Raw genomic sequence first — 19673 nt, 5'->3', positions numbered from 1 at the left:
CTAAAAACAACGAGTAACACAAGGTTAGAAACAATGATTAGCATAAACTAGACTGATCGATTTATCAAGTTTTGTCACTTAAATAAGGAAGTATAATACTATGTCATGATCAAACAGTTTGGGTATGGGACTATTGTAACATTAGTCTACAACACTAAGCCACCTATGGGATTAGCCCATCGATTACCCTCTAAATACCACAATCCTCTGATCCTAGGTTAGAGACTAAGTCTCCAACCCGATACTTTACTTGGTTGGTCATTTTATACACATGTGTCTCGACCTTGCCCATACATGGATACCACATAAAACCTAGAGGAGATAACTAAAAAATAATTTACCCATTCAGAAGCCAACTTACCTACTAAAAGGTTTTAATCGGACTCTTGGAGTACCATAACATATATCCGCACAATGAGATATTAAGTTCAAAAACATCTTTAATTCTCCTCTAATTTCTATGTATCATAGCTAAGACATTTATTTAATCCAAATATCTATAACTTATCAACTTAATAACTTTATCATCTTTCAACATTCAACTTATCAGTTTTAACAACATGTAACTCATACAACAATCAACTTTCAACTTTACAACATATTAACTTAAACAATGTAAACATCATACATCCTTGCAACTTTCACAACTTTGATTGCACAACATCAAAAATTTGTTTAAGCAACTAAAACAACTTACAATTTTGCAACATATTAAACTTACTGCATATCAACACATATCACATCTTACAATACCACTTAAACAACTTATTCATCATTCATCAATTGTATAACAACTTTAACAACTAACTTTTCATCATACAATTCGTGTCTGACGCTACTCATTGGGCTTCCGACACCATTGAGATAAGGAGTTTCCTGTCTTGTCTATGTCCAATGTGATTAAGACAAAGAGTGTCCCACACTCCCGCATCTGGTGTTGCAACACCCACACCTGACCCTGATTAGGTAGAGAGCTCTCTGCTTGATTCACGCTTGGTGCCACACACTCTAGCGCCCAATGTGAATTCAGACAGAGACGAGTCTCTTTTCTCATGTACGATGCTATTCAATCCATGCCCGATAAGATTCCAACTCGAGAGGAGTCTCTCTTCTCATGTCTAGCACCATCAATCTTATGCCTTTCATGATTGAGATAGAGACCTCTCTTTAAAGTCTCGTCCAACGCCTTGAAGTCATGCTTGACACGATATTACATTCTACGCTTGTGAAGAATTCGATTTCACCCACTCTCTTGAAAATCAACAAGTCTCAATAGCATGCAACACAATAAATAACATCTATATAGCCTATATAACACAATTTCATCATTAGAATCAACATGCAACTACAATTCAATCAAGAATCAAGCATGAACCTCCATGAACACCCTTTGAAGAACAAAACCCCTCTCAACTTCATCATTCAATCACTCAAAACTTTAATTAATTCATTTCAAATCATCATAACCATAGAATGCACACTTAAATTCAAAATCACAACTTCCACAAGAAGAGAAGAGAGAGAACTTCATGTAACTTTGACTTGAATCTTTCGCTTCCATAAGCTTGGATTCTGGCCCACAACTACTAGGATTGACTAAGAAAATAGTAAAAAAGGAAATTTCTAGTAAGAAGGAAGAAGAAAGAAGGGAGAAGGAGGAAAGAATCTCTCTAGCTTCTCTCTAGAGTTCTTGAAAAACTTAAGTTATGAACTTTCTTTTAAAAAGTTTTGTTTTATACCTTTCCTAAGCCAACTTCACTTATCTCTAATCCAATTCTCCAAAGATCAACGAATCTTCAGGGTGTCCCAATCCTAAAGCTCTTAAGAGTCACTATCAAATCAAACAATAAGATTATGAGATGATAATGTTACACTTTTCAATTTTGAACAAAAAAAAAAAAAAAATTCACATTCTTCTTCGCATTTCTTTTTACTTCTTGTTTCCTCTCCATATCAAACATATATATGAACAATATATCTCTTTCAAGATACTTCTCTCCCACCAAAGTGAGTTAATAAATAAAGTTAATCACCTATACACTGCCAGTATAAAGTTTTTTTACACTGACAACCAATCATATCTTTTAATAGTGACATGTCAGTTGCTTATTTAATGAAATAATAATAAAATAAGCAACTTTAAAAAATATGATTGATTGTCAGTAAAAAACTTTATACTAACAGTATAGGAATGATTAACTCTAATAAATATATATGTAAAAAAAAAAATTCTTGAAAACTAAAATAAAGTTACATAAAAAAATACGCTTATGCAATTTTCAATATGTAGCATTTTCTAATCTAGAAATTCTCATGGCCACCCTTCAAAAATTCTAAGAAACCAATAAAGGGATCGTGAATCAATCAAACTATATGCATAATTATCATACACCAAAAAAAAAAAAAAGACAACTTACTTTCATTTACCTCGATAGAACTTTAGTGTTGGCAAAGGTACTCTTGTGTGGTTTCCTCCATCCACTACAAGAAAAATCAGCATTATTTACGGAAAAAATCCGTAGATAATGCTGAAAATCTGTAAGTAACTGTTAATTACCTACGAATTACCACGGAAAAAAATCCGTAGGTAATAAGCTCGTAGGTAACGTTACCTACGAAAATTTTTCGTAGGTAATGTTACCTACGGAAAATTCCGTAGGTAACGATTCTGTAGGTAAAGTTATCTACGGAATTTTCCGCAAGTAACATTACCTACGGAAAAATTCTGTAGGTAACATTACCTACGAAATTTAATTTTTTTTTATTTAATTTTAATAAATTTATTAATGTAACAACCTTCATATTTAGTCTCTTAAGGATCTTATTTCATGACACTTCACTTTTTAACGTGGTTTGTCTTTACTGCACATTTTCTGGGAAACTTCCCAGAAGGTCACCCATCCTTGTACTACTCCAGCTCAAGCACGCTTAACTGTGGAGTTATGATGAAATGGGCTACAGAAAAGCTAATGCATGTTATCAGTATAAGTAGTACAAATTAATTCATTTAAGTCATTCTCATCTATACAATCTCATACTTATACTATTTTTAGATCCCTCTCATTTTGGTATGTCTAGACTACTATAAAAATATAAAAATATATATAATAATTATATTATATTTAATTAATCTTTATATATATATATATATATATATACTTACTTGTATAATTAACAATCTACTTATTTATATTTAAAATTAATATTATGATACAATTTAAATTATTTATTATAAATTTAAAAGTTTAAATAATAATTTATATATTTTAAAATGATAAGGGCTATAATAACACCGGTGTAATTTTTCTAAGTATTACACCGCTCAATAACTTTATATTAAATATGAATTTTGTAAATCCAACCGTTAGATCGAAAGTTCATATCACTTTATATGTTTATATAAAATTTTGTTAAAATTGAACAACAACTTAAAGGTAATCAAAGTGTTATTTTAGTATATTTTGAAATGTATATATTACGTCAATTTTGTTTTACAAGAATGAAGTATCAAATAATCTTGAACTAATATAAAATTTTGTATATATCAGCTAAGAGTACAAAACTTTCAATCTAACGGTTGAAGTTATAAAATTCACATTTAAAATATTATTTTTATAAATTAAATTTTAACATTATAATAAATAACCCTTATTATTACACTGGTGTTATTATAACCCTTCTCTTTTAAAATATTATTTTTATAAATTAAAATATTAAAAGAAAAATAATGTACGCATTTCGTTTCTACATTGTATTAAAAGAAAATATATATATAATAAAAATTGTGAGAAAAAAAGAAAATCTTAAATAATACCTACGAAAAAAATTTCATAGGTAATATTCCGTAGATAACTAAACATTATCTACTGAAAAAATTCCGTAGGTAACTAAAAATTACTTATGGAAGAAATTCTGTAGGTAACTAAAAATTACCTACGGATAAAATTTCGTAAGTAACTAAAATTTAATATTTTAAATAAATTATTAATTAATTAACTTAATATATTTATTCATCTTGAATTTAAGATATAAAATTCAAAAAATATATTTATTCTTGTTTTATTTTCTAATTATCAATCATTAATAAAATACTAATTTAAAATCTTATCTAATTATATTATAATATTTTCATATCAAATTTAAAACCAAATATTAGTATGTTATTTTTTCTCATCATTAATTTATAAAAATAAAAAATTTAAAATAATAATTTTTATTAATATTTATTTTTTACTATAATCTATTTAATTTAAAAGCATACGCTACAAGTTATTTCAAAAAAACTTATATTACACTTAAAAATTGATCTATTTGAAGAAAAATGAATAAAAATAATAATAATAATTATTATTATTATTATATTAAATTTATATAATATATTAAAATTATATATACTTTTGTTTATCTTTTTAAATATTAAACTTGTTGATTTATATAATAAAATAAAATTTATAAGTTTATTGAAAGATAAATTCGTATTCTATTTACATACTTTATTACAATTTTTAAAAAATAAAATAAATTATTACTAATATTAAACTTTAAAATATTAAAAGAAAAATAATATACGCATTTCGTTTGTACATTGTATTAAAAGAAAAAAAATATATATAATAAAAATTGTGAGAAAAAAAAATCTTAAATATTACCTACGAAAAAAATTCTGTAGGTAATATTCAGTAGTTAACTAAACATTACCTACGGAAAAAATTCCATAGGTAACTAAAAATTATCTATGGAAAAAATTCCGTAGGTAACTAAAACTTACCTACGGAAAAAATTCCGTAGATAACTAAAAATTACCTATGGAAAAAATTCCGTAGGTAATATTCGGTAGATAACTAATTTCGTAGGTAATATTCCGTAGATAACCAAACATTACCTACAGAAAAAATTTCGTAGATAATATTCCGTAGATAACTAAAAATTACCTACAGAAAAAATTCTGTAGGTAATATTCCGTAGATAACTAAATATTACCTACGAAAAAAATTTCGTAAGTAATATTCCGTAGATAATAACAGTTTTTCTTGTAGTGATCAACTTTCATACCTTCTTGCATTTCTGACATTTAGAGCAAATACTTAGAAAACGAAAAAAAAATGCAAAGAGTCACATGATAAATACCCTCTGGTTAAGTTTAACCACCAACAACTGGACTTTAGAAATCACTATATTTTCTTATAAAGACAAAATCATTTCTTATAAAAGCAAAACCAACCCAATATAAAAACCACTTTTTATTTTATTAAAAAAATAATTTATTATTTAAACTATTTCTAAAACATAATGTTTTTTATTTAATTTAATTTATGAAAACTATAATATTACATCTTCCATCAATTAATCTATTTCCAATTAATAAAAGAATTTTTTTTATCTTTATTATCGTCATGTCATGCGACGATAAACGTAATTTTTACTATTTATATTCTTACGCTTCTTCCTGAACTCTCATAAGCTCCGAACATCTATTTGGGTATTAGGTATTGAAGTCTATTTTTCAAGTACATTTGCATTTTGGGAAAAATAAAAGTAGTTCGAAGAAAACATTTCTGCTAAAACCGTGGGTTGGGATCCATTTTTTTTACTGAGAAGAAAAGGACACGAGGATAGAAACTGTTTAACGGATCCTTCTCTTCATTGGCAGGTTTGAACAGATTCATCGTATCCTATCGCCTAATACACCTTTCTTTTTGTATCTGGTTATTTGTTTTCATCGCCTATTCAATACGCCAAATCAAGTTTATGAAGCAGATTGTCGTGATGGTCTTGAATCTCTTGATTATACCGTCCGACATGTATCGACAATAACAGTTATTGCCAACTAATATTTAACTTCCAATGGTAAAATCAGGTGAAGTTTAAATTGCAACTTTAAGGTACGATGATATTCTTAGCAATTGGAAAGATTAGGATGGTTATCCTTCAAAAATTCATTCATGTACATGCACTTGACTTACCCCGGGTTGTTCAATTTTTCTTTTTGACTAAATCCAACAAAGATAGTTTACCTAAAGGGTAATTAGGAATATTCGATAACATGCTAAAACACACTTGAATCTTCTGCTTTATTGTCTTGACAAGAAACAATTTTCCTATCCAAGTTCTTTTTTTCTTCTTTTTTCTTTCAAGTACCCAACAAAACGAGTTACATCAAAGAACTATTCCTGTCCATGTTTTGCAACATCATCGAGAAAAGTCCTCATATTCCTATCCGAAGAGCCCCCTTCCTTCACAGCTTCTCTGGCCAAGCATTTCCATTTCTCAGCATTCCTTCTCATTTCTTGTCCTTTTTCTCCACTCCCCATGACCACTTCCAAACACTTCCTAATCTCTTCAGCTTCCACTACCCCTTCCTCATTCACCTTATCATCCACTCTCACCCCAGTCTTCCACACATCTTGCACCAACTTCGCATTAGTCATTTGATCTGACCACTGAGGAAACGCCACCATAGGAACCCCCGAAGCCAAACTTTCCGTAGTCGAATTCCATCCACAGTGCGACACAAAACACCCCAATGAACCATGAGACAGAACCTCCACCTGAGAACACCATTTCACTATCTTCCCCTTCACCTCCAGCTCCTCTCTGCAGCTCACCTCTTGTAACTTCTCCTTCTCTTCCTTTCCATTGTTTTCTCTAATAACCCACAAGAAAGGATACCCAGAATCCAGCAACGCACGTGCAAGCTCCTCCGTCTGTCTCTTATTCAACACAGCAAGGGTACCAAATGAAACATAAACCACAGACAACTCAGGCTTCGAGTCCAACCATTCAACGTAATCATTAGAGCCATCAAAGATATCACCACCAAAGGAAGTATCACTCGGGTCTTTACCATCCAAGAAGGCAGAGGGAATGAGTGGCCCAATTGGTATCATGGTGAACTTATCAACTGCTCTCAAGGACTCGGATTCCAACTCCTCAAAGGTGTTAACGAGAACTATAGGGTTGGTTTCTCCGTCGAGATCTTCAAACTGTTCTTGGAAGGTTGGGAGGGCAAAAGTGTAGATATTGGAGGATAACAGGAAGGAGGGAATGTCACGTGAAGTGAGTGAAAATGGCAAGCCCGGCAACTCTATGTGCGATTGGTGGCTGATGTAGTCCTTGTATTGGTGGAAGTAGTGATAGTAGATATCGAAAACCGTGGCTGGTTGAATCCACAGCAGCGCCCCCGGGAGGTGAAACTCACGCGCCACCCGTCCGGCCCAGGGAAGGAGGATGGTGTAGGCTAAGCAGGTGAAAGGTTGGCCATCGTTTTTGGCGGCGGTTATGATATTTCTGAGACACTCTGCGCCGCGCCGCTTCAGCTCGGAGATGTAGGAGACGACTTGGGAGTCGTCGGTGGTTCTGTAACCGTCGTCGTAGCCGTCGGAGAAGGTGGAGAAGGAGAGGCCGGGGACGGTGGGTTTTTTGAGCATGCGGCTGTGGTGGTAGACGCTGGTGACGAAGGTGACGTGGACGCCGGTGGCTGCGAGACGCTTGGCGAACTGGATGGCCGGGTTGATGTGGCCTTGTATGGGGTATGTTATGAGGAGGAAGCGGTGGTGCACCATGGTTGCGGTGGCGCGTGAAAATTCACTCACGTGCTGACTGGGATATACGTGTGTTGTAGCTTGAGCTTGAGGAATGAGTGAGTCTGTGAATATGGTTTTATATGCAAATTAAAGATAAATGAGTGAAGGTAGTAATGACGTTTGCGGTGACGACGGCATGTTTGGAAAACACGTTAGGTTAAAACGTAAAACCAAACATGTTACGTTTCTTTCAGCCCTTCTCCTTCACCAGGTCTCTGTGAGGTGTGGATTGGTCCAAAGTACCAAAAATGATATCAACAAATGGAAACAAATTAATATAATATTCAATATTATTCATTTAGGGTTTTATAAATATAAAAATAAATAATTTTCTTTAAATACTTGTATTTTAATCGATATTTATTATAGGTAACTAAAATTTATAGTAAATTATATATCAATTATATTTAAATTTTATATAAATTAATATTATATTATAATATAATATATTTTTTTATTTATTTAAATTATTTAAATTTAATTTATAAATAATTATAATAAATTAAAATTAAAATAGATAAGAGATTAAAAAATTACTTAAATTTCTCTCATCAATTTTTTTTAAACATTATCATATAATATAGAAATTTGTATTTAATGTATTTAAATCAATAAATTAATTATTATTAAATATAATATATTATTATTTATTTTTATAAATATAGTATTAATTAATGTATATATTAAATATTATTTATACTGTTATATTAAGAAAAAATAGCTTTAAATAATTGTTTCCCTATTTTAACTTTTATTTATTTTCTGTAACTCCTAAATCACATTCTTCTACATTACTATCTCTTATTTATTTATTTATTTTATTCTAGAATATTCATAAGTAATTCACATTTTTTTTATATTTTAAAACTACTCTTGAAAAATTATTTATAAAAACATTTTTTTAATATAATATAGGGATGGGGTGTCTTTTTCTGCTAACAAATAATTAACGGTAATATAAATATTATAGAATTATATTTATTAAATTTAACAAATATATGTATAGTAAATTATATTACTTTTCATCCGTACTGAATAAAAATTAGCTCTAGGCCTAGATTTCGTTGAAAATAATGTGACATGTGTCTAACCTATTTATCTTTCATCAACTTTAATTACAAGTCTCTTCAAATTACATAAAACTCTAATTTAGCCTATAATTATAAATTTGTTCAAAGATATATTTTGTAATAATTTAATACATGCATATAAAAATAAATAATAGATTTTATAAAAATCAACCCTAACTTATTTTTTATGATACAAACATATTGTTAATTTAAGATATAATATAAAATTTATGATAAATAGATTTTCTTTGTATTATTTATTTGTTAGATAGAGACACTTATATTATTTTTCATATCATTTTATATAATAACGAACTTACATTGAAAGTAATATGTCTTTTCTCTTTTATACATTTTTTTTTACTCTCTCCTTTCTTTCTCTCATATATATATATATATATATATATATATATATGGGGAATGATAATATATTTCTACTTATTTTTTTAGTGAGAGTATGTTAGTAATTTACACCAAAATTTTATGACAAAAAAATTACTCATTTCTTTTGATTTGGTTAATTTGTATAAAGGATATTATAGTAATTTAATTTAATTTTAAATAAAAATTAAATATTTTCTCTTTCTTATTAATTTCTTTCACTAAGTTATTTCTCTCTCTTATTAAATTTCTTCTCCAACTCATTTCTCTTTCCTATTAAATATCTTCTCTAACTCATTTATCTCTCTCCTATTAAATTTCTTCTCTAACTCATTTATCTCTCTCCTATTTAATTTTTTCTTTAACTTATTTCTCTTTCATCTTTCATAATGTCTCCCCCCCTCTCTCTCTAAACAAATAAAAAATAATTAATAAAAAAAATGAACGAGAGAATGAAATTAATAAGAGAAAGAAAATATTTTATTTTCTTTTAAAATTAAATTAAATTACTATAATAACCTTTATACAAATTAACCAAATCAAAAGAAATGAATGGTTTTTTTGTCCTAAAATTTTGGTGTAGGTTGCTAATATACTCCCACTAAAAAATAGGTGGAAGTATATTAGCATTCCCCTATATATATATATATATATATATATATATATATATATATATATATATATATATATATATATATATATATATATTCTTACCTTAATTTTATTTAAAAGATAATATGATAATTTATTATTTATTCATTTTCTAATAAAAAAGTTCATTTATTCACTCATTATCTCTTACTTTCATTCATTTTTCTCTCTCCTATCATTTTTATTATTTTTTTTAATAAAATTTATTAAAATAAATTAGTTGATTAATTTTTTTGTCCAATTTTTTTATTTATATAAATTATTAATACACTCTAATTAAAGTAAAGGCTAAAAACCTATTTTGGTCCCTTATAATAATTGTTTGTTTCAATTTAGTCCCACTTCTATTTCTGGTTTCAATTTGGTCCCAAATTAATTAATTAGTTTCAATTTGGTCCCAAATAAATTAATTGGTTTCAATTTGGGACTTCCGTCCAAATTATTTAAAGGAGTTAATTGTTGGCCACGTAGATGCATACGTGGATACCACGTGGACGCCAAATTTTGTGAAAACACCTGAAACCAGAACGGCCCGTTCTAAAACCAGAACGGGCCGTTTTGGATGCACTCTTGGTGTGTTAATTTTGCATCTAAAACGGGCCGTTCCAGATGCAAAATTAACACACTATCAGTACAGCAGAATGGGCCGTTCTGAAACCAGAACGGGCCATTCTGGATGCAGAACGGCCCGTTCTGGATGCAGAACGGCCCGTTCCAAAACCGAGAATAGAATATTCTTTATTAATTTTATTAAAAAATATAATAATTTTGAAAAATATTTTTTTATGGTGAAAATTTTAAAATTACTTATTTTTATAAAATACAATTGTCTTATAAATAAAGTAATAACTTTTTTTTCTCTTTCTGTTTGAAGAAATATTTAAGTGTCACTTTATAATTTTTTGCAACTTATTTAAAATTAGAAGAATAAAATGATAAAAATTAATAGGATAAACATAATAAAATTATTAATTTATTTTCTTTTAGTGTCTTCTAAATTTTTACATTCATTTAAAACAAAAATATTTTATATGTTAATTTGAATTAATTTAACGAAATATCATATGATTTTTAATTTTTTAAATTTTTTTATAAATTTGATCTATACATGAAAAACTTTTTATTAAACAATTAAATTCTTAAAAATTTGATATAGAACATTAATTATTAAATAAAATAAATCTATCAAGACTTACTCTTGAAGTAAGTAAATTTTTCTTCATTAAAAATGAAGATAATTTTACCACAAAATAAAAACAATTAAATAATAAAATAAAATATAAAAAAAATATTAATATATTTATTATATTAGATATAACAACATAATTAAAATATAATTAATAATATATTTATTATAAAATTATTAATATTTTATATATAAAAAAAAAAGAATGAAAAAATTTTTAGTGGGGGCACGTCCTGCATATGGTTAGTGGGGATAATGTTTGAAATGCTTTGTACCTTAGGCCTTTTTCCTTCCATGTACCTTGGGTCTTTTTCTTCCATGATTCATAACCGTGAACTATAATCATTGATTGTTTATGTTTAGCAGTCTGAAACCAGAACGACCCGTTCTGGTTTGAGAACGGGTCGTTCTGGTTCCAGGTGTTTTTAAAATAAATTGGCATCCATGTGGCATTCACATATGCATCTACGTGACATCCACGTGGCCAACAGTTAACTCTGTTTAAATAATTTATACGGAAGTCCCAAATTGAAACCAATTAATTTATTTGGGACCAAATTGAAACCAATTAATTAATTTGGGACCAAATTAAAACAAAAAATAAAAGTGGGATTAAATTGAAACAAACAATTATTATAAGGGACCAAAATAGGTTTTTAGCCTAAAATAAATTATATATATATATATAAAGAGAGAGGAGAGATCCTTTTACTTTCGAAGTAAGTTTACCTAAACTTACTTTATTTAATAAGTCATGTTCTATATCAAATTTCAACGATTCAACTGTTCAATTTAAAATTTTTAATACATAGATCAAATTTATAAATTTTTAAAAAAATTTAAAAATTATTTAATACTTCATTTTATTAATTCAAATTGACAGATAATTATAAAATTATTTTGTATATTGATTAAAATTAATGAAACGAAATGTTAAATAATTTTCAAATTTTCTAAAAATTCGTAAATTTAATCTATGCATTATTAAAATTTGATATAAAACATAAATTATTGAACGAAATAAATCTATATAGACTTACTCCTTGAGTAAAAGGATGACTCATCGTGTATATATATATATATTCTTAACAGAGTCGGAAACTATTGAGTTTGCAAATTAAAATCTGTTAAACAAGAAAGCAGTAGAACAAAGTTGATTTATTTTGATGATGAATATGATATGATATAGTAGTAATAAGATATGAAAGGAAAAACTAAGAAACAAAAAACACGGAGGGAAACATGAAATGAAAGAATGATAAGAGCGACACATAATAAGGTAACATATTTTACAAAAGATGAATTTGTGTGGAATCTGGATCAGCGCCTGCACTCAGCGGGAAGGCCTTGTGGGAATCGCTTAAGGTCGTTGCAGTAGTTGTAGATCATGAAGTACCTCTGAACCCATCTTAGTCTTCTTCTGCCATATGCATCAAGTTCGTTGCTCTGCCATGCACCATCAGAGAACGAATTCGATGACACAGAGAACTCTGAGGCTTTGAAATTGCGGTAGTACGCTGTGAAGGGTGCTTTGGACCAATCAGTTTTCACCAAACCACCTCTTGTGGCCCAGTCATCAGCGTTCCACAGACTAGAGTAGATTCTCATGGGTTGGTTCTTTGGGAAAGGAACACCCATAGTCTCAGCATTCTTGAACACCCTTATGGGAATGTTGTCCACCAAGAATCTGAAAAGATAAATGGATTAATATAACTGTTTTGTTGTCGATTAATGGATTTGTTTTCTTTTGTACTCACATAATGTGTTGGGGCTTCCAGATGATGGAGTAAGTGTGGAAGTTTCTGGTGGGGTCGAACCAGAGGTAGAATTGTTGCTCTCTGTTCCCTTGGCCTTGGGTAAACACGTTTGTGTGGAGAATGTAGGGGTCACCACTCACGTTTCCCAAGAATTCAAAATCAATTTCGTCATGTGTTGGCCCTTGAGATGACAACTGCATCACATCATATACAAATGGAAATACACAAATAAGAAAATGAGGTTCTGTTCTTGTTTAGGCTTAACTCATTAGATACTCCGATATAACAATGTGTTCATCATTCTTTATCAATTTTTTTATGTGTACACGTTTTTTAATTTAAGAGGAAGAGTTAATAACATTTAACGGTAGTGGAAAATAACAATTGATAATCAACTCAACTTTTTAAATAAAAATACCATATTTTTTTTTATAAAAATTAGTTATAGTGAAGTTAATGAATGTAAATGAATAATAATAGAATGGGTGAAAAGTAATAGTTGTGGTGAAAGTAAAATGCTATGGCATAACTTGTTTGAAAGGTTGATGCCTAAAGTGTGCAAGCTGGTAATAATGGTTGTAATTTACGAGTGGTAAAAGCATGTTATATTTCATGAAGTAATATCAAAGTAGCTTTTGAAAAAGAAAGAACAATGGAGTGAGAAAGAGAAGAAAGGAATAAAATAAAACGTACGTAGTAAGCAGTGACAGTGCCAGCAGAGTTTCCAGCAACAAGCTTGAGCTGCATATCGATCCTCCCAAATAGGTACTCTTTCTTGGATTGAAAGCCAGAGCCAGAGATTTTGTCAAGTGAAAGAGAGAGAAGCTGGCCTCCATTGAATATCTTAGCACGATGATCACCCCATGTTAGATCAAAATCTTGGTTGAAGTTAGCAGCACATGTAGCCACCATGGAGCAAAGCAGCACAAGTGCATAAAACTCGTTGCGAGTAGAAGCCATATTGGAGACAATGTGAGAAAGAGAGAGAAAGAGATGTGGATGTTGTGATGTGAAGGAATGTGTTAAGGTCACTCTCTATATATATGTGTTAAAGAGGAGACAGGTTTAGGGAAATAAGACTGAGAATATGGAACTGTGTATGGTGGGAAAATGGGAATGGTGGGACGCGTGAAGAATCAATGACTGGTGCCAGCTTTGCAAGTTTTGAAAGCTGGAACCTTTTGTTTGAACGTTGGATTATTAATTAAGCTGGTTGTTTAGGACTTAGTTATGCTATGTTATGTTATGAGCTTAATGCAGATAATGCTATGTTATGTTACTGGTACAAATCATGATTGTGTCCCAAGTGTTTATAAACGTAGGTCCCATTTTAGTATGATTTAGAAAAATAAAATTGGAGAAAACCAGGCAGTGGATGCCAACTGGATTTGATATCACGGAAGGAATCAAAGGAGAATAAGAGCAACAAGGTCTTTTACTTGTACATGGGTCTATCAATTATGCATTATGGATGCACCAAGATGATGCCGTGTGGCAAGGGAAATATAAATTTAAGTCATAAAATTTTGTTTGTCAAATATTGTGAGTTTAATGAATTTCAAGGCTCTGACATTAGTCAGAACTTCACGAGACCACCAATGGTATGGCATGGTTATCTCTTCGGCGATACTCACATATATCTTTCTGATTGCGTTGTTGTTGCTCCTATAGCTTGGGTTTTAATCTGTCTCTTGTCATGCTGATTGCTGACATTCTGACAACAACTTTGATCGTAAATTAAAGAACTCAGAAAAATATATTTATATTTATATTATAGTTATATATATATTTCGATGAATATACTTTCAAGAATCAAAGATGTTTATTGATGAATGGAAAACTTTTTGTTGTGTTTCTGGTTTAGAAAAGGAAGAAATAAAAGAATTGAAAAATAAATAAATGAAAAGTGAATAGATTTTATAAGTTATTTTTTTTATATGAATGAAAATAGAAAATAAAAATTAAGTATGTATATAAAATGACAAAAATATATTTCTATTAAAAAGTACATAGAATTAAAATTATTTTAGTCACTTAATATGTAATAAAACGTTTCTATCTTTTTTTTTCCTAATCTAAAAAAAACTGATTTTTTTTGTAATCTTTTCTTCCACTTTTTTAATCAATCAAAGGAAGGAAAGAATAACATTCTTCTATCTTTCTTTTTCTCTTTCATGCGTACCAAGCAAATAATGAAATATTATAGTTCATGTGAATTGTATCGAGTATCAACTAATTGACATAAGTGATTAGAGATATTTGTGTTTGTTAATTAAAAATTGAAATTCAAATTTCAATTTAAAAATAAAGTCAATACTAAATATTCCATTTTGCTACATGAGCCGACTCACTTGGAGGGAGGTTAATTGAAAACCAAATAAAATTCCTGATTTTAAAAAAGAAAATGAATGTGAACTATATCTAATAATAATAAAATGTGAATGAACTACCTCCAGCTGCACCTGTTCAATGTAAATGATATTTTTCAGATAACTCGACCAATGGATAAGGTATAGCTCTCCATTGGAACGAGGATTATCCAGCGCCGTACAATGTCAGAGGTTGTGGTAAGGATCACAAAGCAAATTATTGCTACAAATTAAAGAAATTGTATTGTTCATGATATAAAAGAAGATGAATACTTATAAAATTTTATATTGTTTTTCTATTATCTTATTAATTTTTATATAATATAATGAATATTTAACACGTTTTATAATTTTAATATATTAAATATATTCATTTTTATAAGACAGAAATAAGAATTATAGAAAAATTAGTTAGAGTATATGCATGCATTATCATTCTAAAAAAAATTATATGCATCTTCTGTTTGAACCAAACCCTTGGGTGCAGTTTTTCACTTATGGCAATTGAGCGATCACGGAGCAAAAGAGAAGTACATTTTTAGCATTTTCTTAGGTATTTGTTTAGAAGTTTCCATCTTAAAAATATAGCTATAAATCATTTGAAGTATAAGATAAATTAATCTAAAACTATATTTATCGTTATTGAAATTTGATTAATGGGTATGGCAACCAGCTAGCAATAGACAGAATCTTCGACCTTTCCTGCGAAAGAACCTCTAAAGTGATCGATGCTACCTTACTTAAATGTCTTTTAATAAATTACTAATATATATAATATAGCAGTGTTGGAACAGAATGGACCATATTTTAATGTACATATGGTTGTTAGGAAATTAAATTACTTCTTCCCTTTTTTTCCTTTTTAATTTCTTTATCTTCAGACAGGACGCATGCATGTTTCTTAATTTTTTCCCCTTTTACTAAGAAAAACAAGAACGTCGGTACAAAGCTCTTGCATAATTGATTCATTCTTTCGGTAATATAATGTTTTGCTTTTCTTTTTTAATAAAGAAACTTTTGGGGTCGAGGAGCGAGGATCAATTTCTCTACATAGTGTTGATGAAACAATAATATACAATGAGATGTGAGAGCAGTATATAATTAATTGATAGTGAAATTGAAATTGCTGGATGCAACTAAAAATGTGTTGATAATAATGAAGGTGTTGATGGTTGAGGTTACCACAGATATAGATCCACTAAGTAATCAAAACTATAAATTTTATCTCACAAAAAGACAGCTTAATTTCTTGTAAGTTGCAAACAAAATGATCATTAAAAAAATCTGTGATTTCATCGCATGAGCTCAATGATGAGAGTTGAGACTCTCTTTCACAATCACTTAATTATGGCATATGCCTATGATGGAGATCAAAGTAGATAATTGAATGTTATTGATTGATAATAATACCAATAATAATGCTTGAAAAATTATTATTGTGGAATCAAACATCGTAGATGCACCATATGTAATAGGAGTATAGTTTGATTTGCAAGCACCATGTTATACATCTTTAAAGAAGAATGACACATTTCAAATTAACTATGATAAAAAGTCATAAAACCAGTATCCTAACATCAGTGATCTAAGCAATTAGCAATGTTGCATTTGGAATTATGAGCTCACAGTCTCCGGTACTGACGGGAAATTGTTATATACTTATAGGATGATTTTTTTAGAGGTTATAGGAGGAGCTGGCAATTAGAATTAGAATGTCTAAGTTAATAACGGTAATACTTTTGGCTTTAAATTTTTAGTTTATATTGTACCATTATACACGTGTTTGAGCGTATATATGCTTTACGCGAGGACAGGAACTAATTTGTCTTGCTTTACATTTTTTTTAATGCATAAGAATTATAATGAACCGCTGAGATTAATTTAAACTTAAGACTCTAAATATATTATTTTAATCTTTTTATTGCTGTTAAAATAAAAGTTAACAAATTTTTTAAGAATTTTTTATTAGAAAAATCTTTAGTTTTTATAGAATAAAAGTGTATTGATTAAACAAGTTCATACACTTTACAACTCGACATCTAAACAATAAAAAATGTATAATTCTAGGATTATTATGCAAGTAATTATTAGATGTACATGCAATAATATATATATATATGAAGAGAGATTTGTTTACTCCAAAAATAAGTTTACCTAAATTTATTCTGTTCAATAACTCACGTTTTACATCAAATTTTAACAATACAACCGTTGAATTTAAAATTCTTAATGCATATATCAAGTTTGCAAGTTCTTAAAAAATTTGAAGACCATTTGATATTTTATTTCATTAATTCAAATCAACGCATAAAATAATTTTATGATTATCCATCAATTTGAATTAATGAAACAAAACATCAAATGGTTTTCATATTTTTTAAAAGTTTGCAGACTTGATCTATAGATTGAGAACTTTCAATCCAGTAGTTGGATTGTTGAAATTTAATATGTAGAATATAAGTTATTGAACAGAATAAGACTAAACATATTTACTTCTGAAATAAATGAATTTCTCATATATATGTGTGTGTATGTATAGGAAATAATCTATTGAAAACATAAATGTTCTTCGATGAAACTATATCACAATCTTACACACACACACACAATAATTCATAACTAAAAACATAAATCCTAAGTTATTGGTAAAATAATTACTATTTATAAGCTACATTAGAGTAGTCCAAAAAGAATATTGTCATCCTCCAACATGACTCTCAAAGTACAAGAAAAATGCAAGCGCAATTTTATATTCAAAATAAACAACATAGTATGGAAATAATATATACTAACTATACATAACTTCAACATACACCATGTGCTTATAACTCAACAACATATCCAACTTGATACATAGACCACACGACTTACTAAAATATCAACTTAGTATATCAATAATACTACTCTTCAACACAACATGTGATTAACACAGTAGTTCACAACTCAACTTAAGAACACAACAAATTAAATAACATTGCAACATAACAACATATATCAACTTTCAACACATATCTCAACTTCACAATATATTCACACAACAACATAATATGTTATCATGCATTTTCACTAAAAGATCTCTTACAACACAAGTGAACAATCTAAGTGACTTGACCCTATCGAACCAACTTTAAAACATGATTTTTTAAGCTTGTTAGATCAACAACAATTTTGGATATCAATTCACAACATATGGTTTCTCAGATTTTGCCACTTAAACTAAAAAAGTATAATATTATTGTCAAGAAAATGAAAACTTCACTAGTGGAAAAAAGACTTTTAAAATCGGTTATTTTTTACTTTTAAAATCGGTTCTTTAACCGATCTTGAAAGAGCCGATTTTAAAAGTTTAACTTTTAAAATCGGTTGTTTTATAATCAATCTTAAAAGTCTGGATGTGGGAAAAAAATAAACTGGAACGGGTCGTTCCAGTCTGATCAAAATGCCTAAAAGGTAACTTGGAGCACGGCCCGTACTCCTTGGAGAACGGTCCGTTCTCCTTGGAGAACGGGCCTTTCTCCTTGCAGAACGGGCCGTTCCAGTTTCGAACCCAAACTGGACCTACAACACAGAGACGAGAAATCATGAAAAAACGAAAAGAAACAGAAGAAGAACATGAGAAGACGAAAATAAAAATGAAAACGACAACGAAATTTACCTTATTGGAGACTTTAGAAAACGAGAGTTTCAGGGAAAGATTGAAGAGAATGACAATGGAGGGGAATATAAAAGATTTCTGACGATACTTTTAAAATCGGTTATTTCAGAACCGATTTTGTATATTACATACAAAATCAGTTTTGAAATAACTGATTTTAAAAGTACTTTTAAGATCGGTTCCAATTTTTGCACTAGTGCTTGGGCGTAAACCTACCATAACCTTAGCATACAAAACATAACTAAACATATATGGAGTTAGCTTGTTGAGTACCCTCAAAATACTACATCCCTTTCAGTACTTAATTAGAGATTTTGGTCCCCAATCTTGTATCTTACTCGATTAGTCACTTCATATACATATGCCTCAACCTTGTTCCCATACGATTTTACATTGGTAATTTATAATCAGTATGACTTAACTTGATCCTATACTGTATCAACTAAGGACCTTGAGGAGACTCAAAACTACCCTTCAAGAGCCAACTATACTCAAAGAGTTTTTCAACAATTATGCTCGTAAAGCATCTCAATATCATATTCTCACAATAAAATATTCATCTTTTTAAAACACCTCTCATATAGTCATACATTAATCAACACATAAATAACATAAGTAAGCTTCCTCTCCTCTAAACATCTCTTCACCTTGAAAATCTTCTCTATCTCACTAATTCATTGGTCAATCACCTTTAGATCAACCTCACCCTTGAAGTATTGTTTTAGGATTTAGGGTTTAGGGTTTAGAGTAAATGACGCTATATCGTCATAATTAAATAAATTATTATTAAAATCTCTATTAAGAAAGATATAGATATTTAATATATATATATTTAAATAGTATGTTACAATAAATTTTTTTTATAAATATTTATAGAAAATAAAATATTTTTTTATAAACTAAAACTAGTTTATACGTAAATTAAAAATAAGTCTTAGAAAAGTTGATATTAAATTTTTATAAATTAATTTATACATAAGTTAATTTTAATTTATTAAAAAAATTATGTGTATAAATTAAT

At 29.0% G+C, this 19673-nt stretch overlaps 2 protein-coding genes across 2 annotated transcripts; both read right to left on the bottom strand.

Annotated features, from left to right (window-relative positions):
* Positions 1–6044: 6044 nt before the first annotated feature.
* On the bottom strand, positions 6045–7671 carry LOC109809529 (phloretin 4'-O-glucosyltransferase). The gene has a single exon (XM_020372867.3). It carries the CDS (start codon positions 7560–7562, stop codon positions 6165–6167), a length of 1398 nt encoding a protein of 465 aa, XP_020228456.1. The 5' UTR covers positions 7563–7671; the 3' UTR covers positions 6045–6164.
* Positions 7672–12014: 4343 nt separating this feature from the next.
* On the bottom strand, positions 12015–13673 carry XTH15 (xyloglucan endotransglucosylase/hydrolase 15). The gene is made up of 3 exons (XM_020372657.3): positions 13322–13673; positions 12629–12822; positions 12015–12558 (listed from the first exon to the last, which is right to left on the bottom strand). The coding sequence occupies exons 1-3, from the start codon at positions 13586–13588 to the stop codon at positions 12192–12194; spliced, it is 828 nt and encodes a 275-aa protein (XP_020228246.1). The 5' UTR covers positions 13589–13673; the 3' UTR covers positions 12015–12191.
* Positions 13674–19673: the final 6000 nt, after the last annotated feature.

This window comes from Cajanus cajan, chromosome 3 (assembly GCF_000230855.2).
Source record: "Cajanus cajan strain Asha chromosome 3, NIPB_CcT2T_4, whole genome shotgun sequence".
In the NCBI taxonomy this organism is placed as follows: domain Eukaryota; kingdom Viridiplantae; phylum Streptophyta; class Magnoliopsida; order Fabales; family Fabaceae; genus Cajanus; species Cajanus cajan.
The sequence above is the reverse complement of the archived record's forward strand: the minus strand, read 5'-3'. Positions and strand labels throughout refer to the sequence as shown.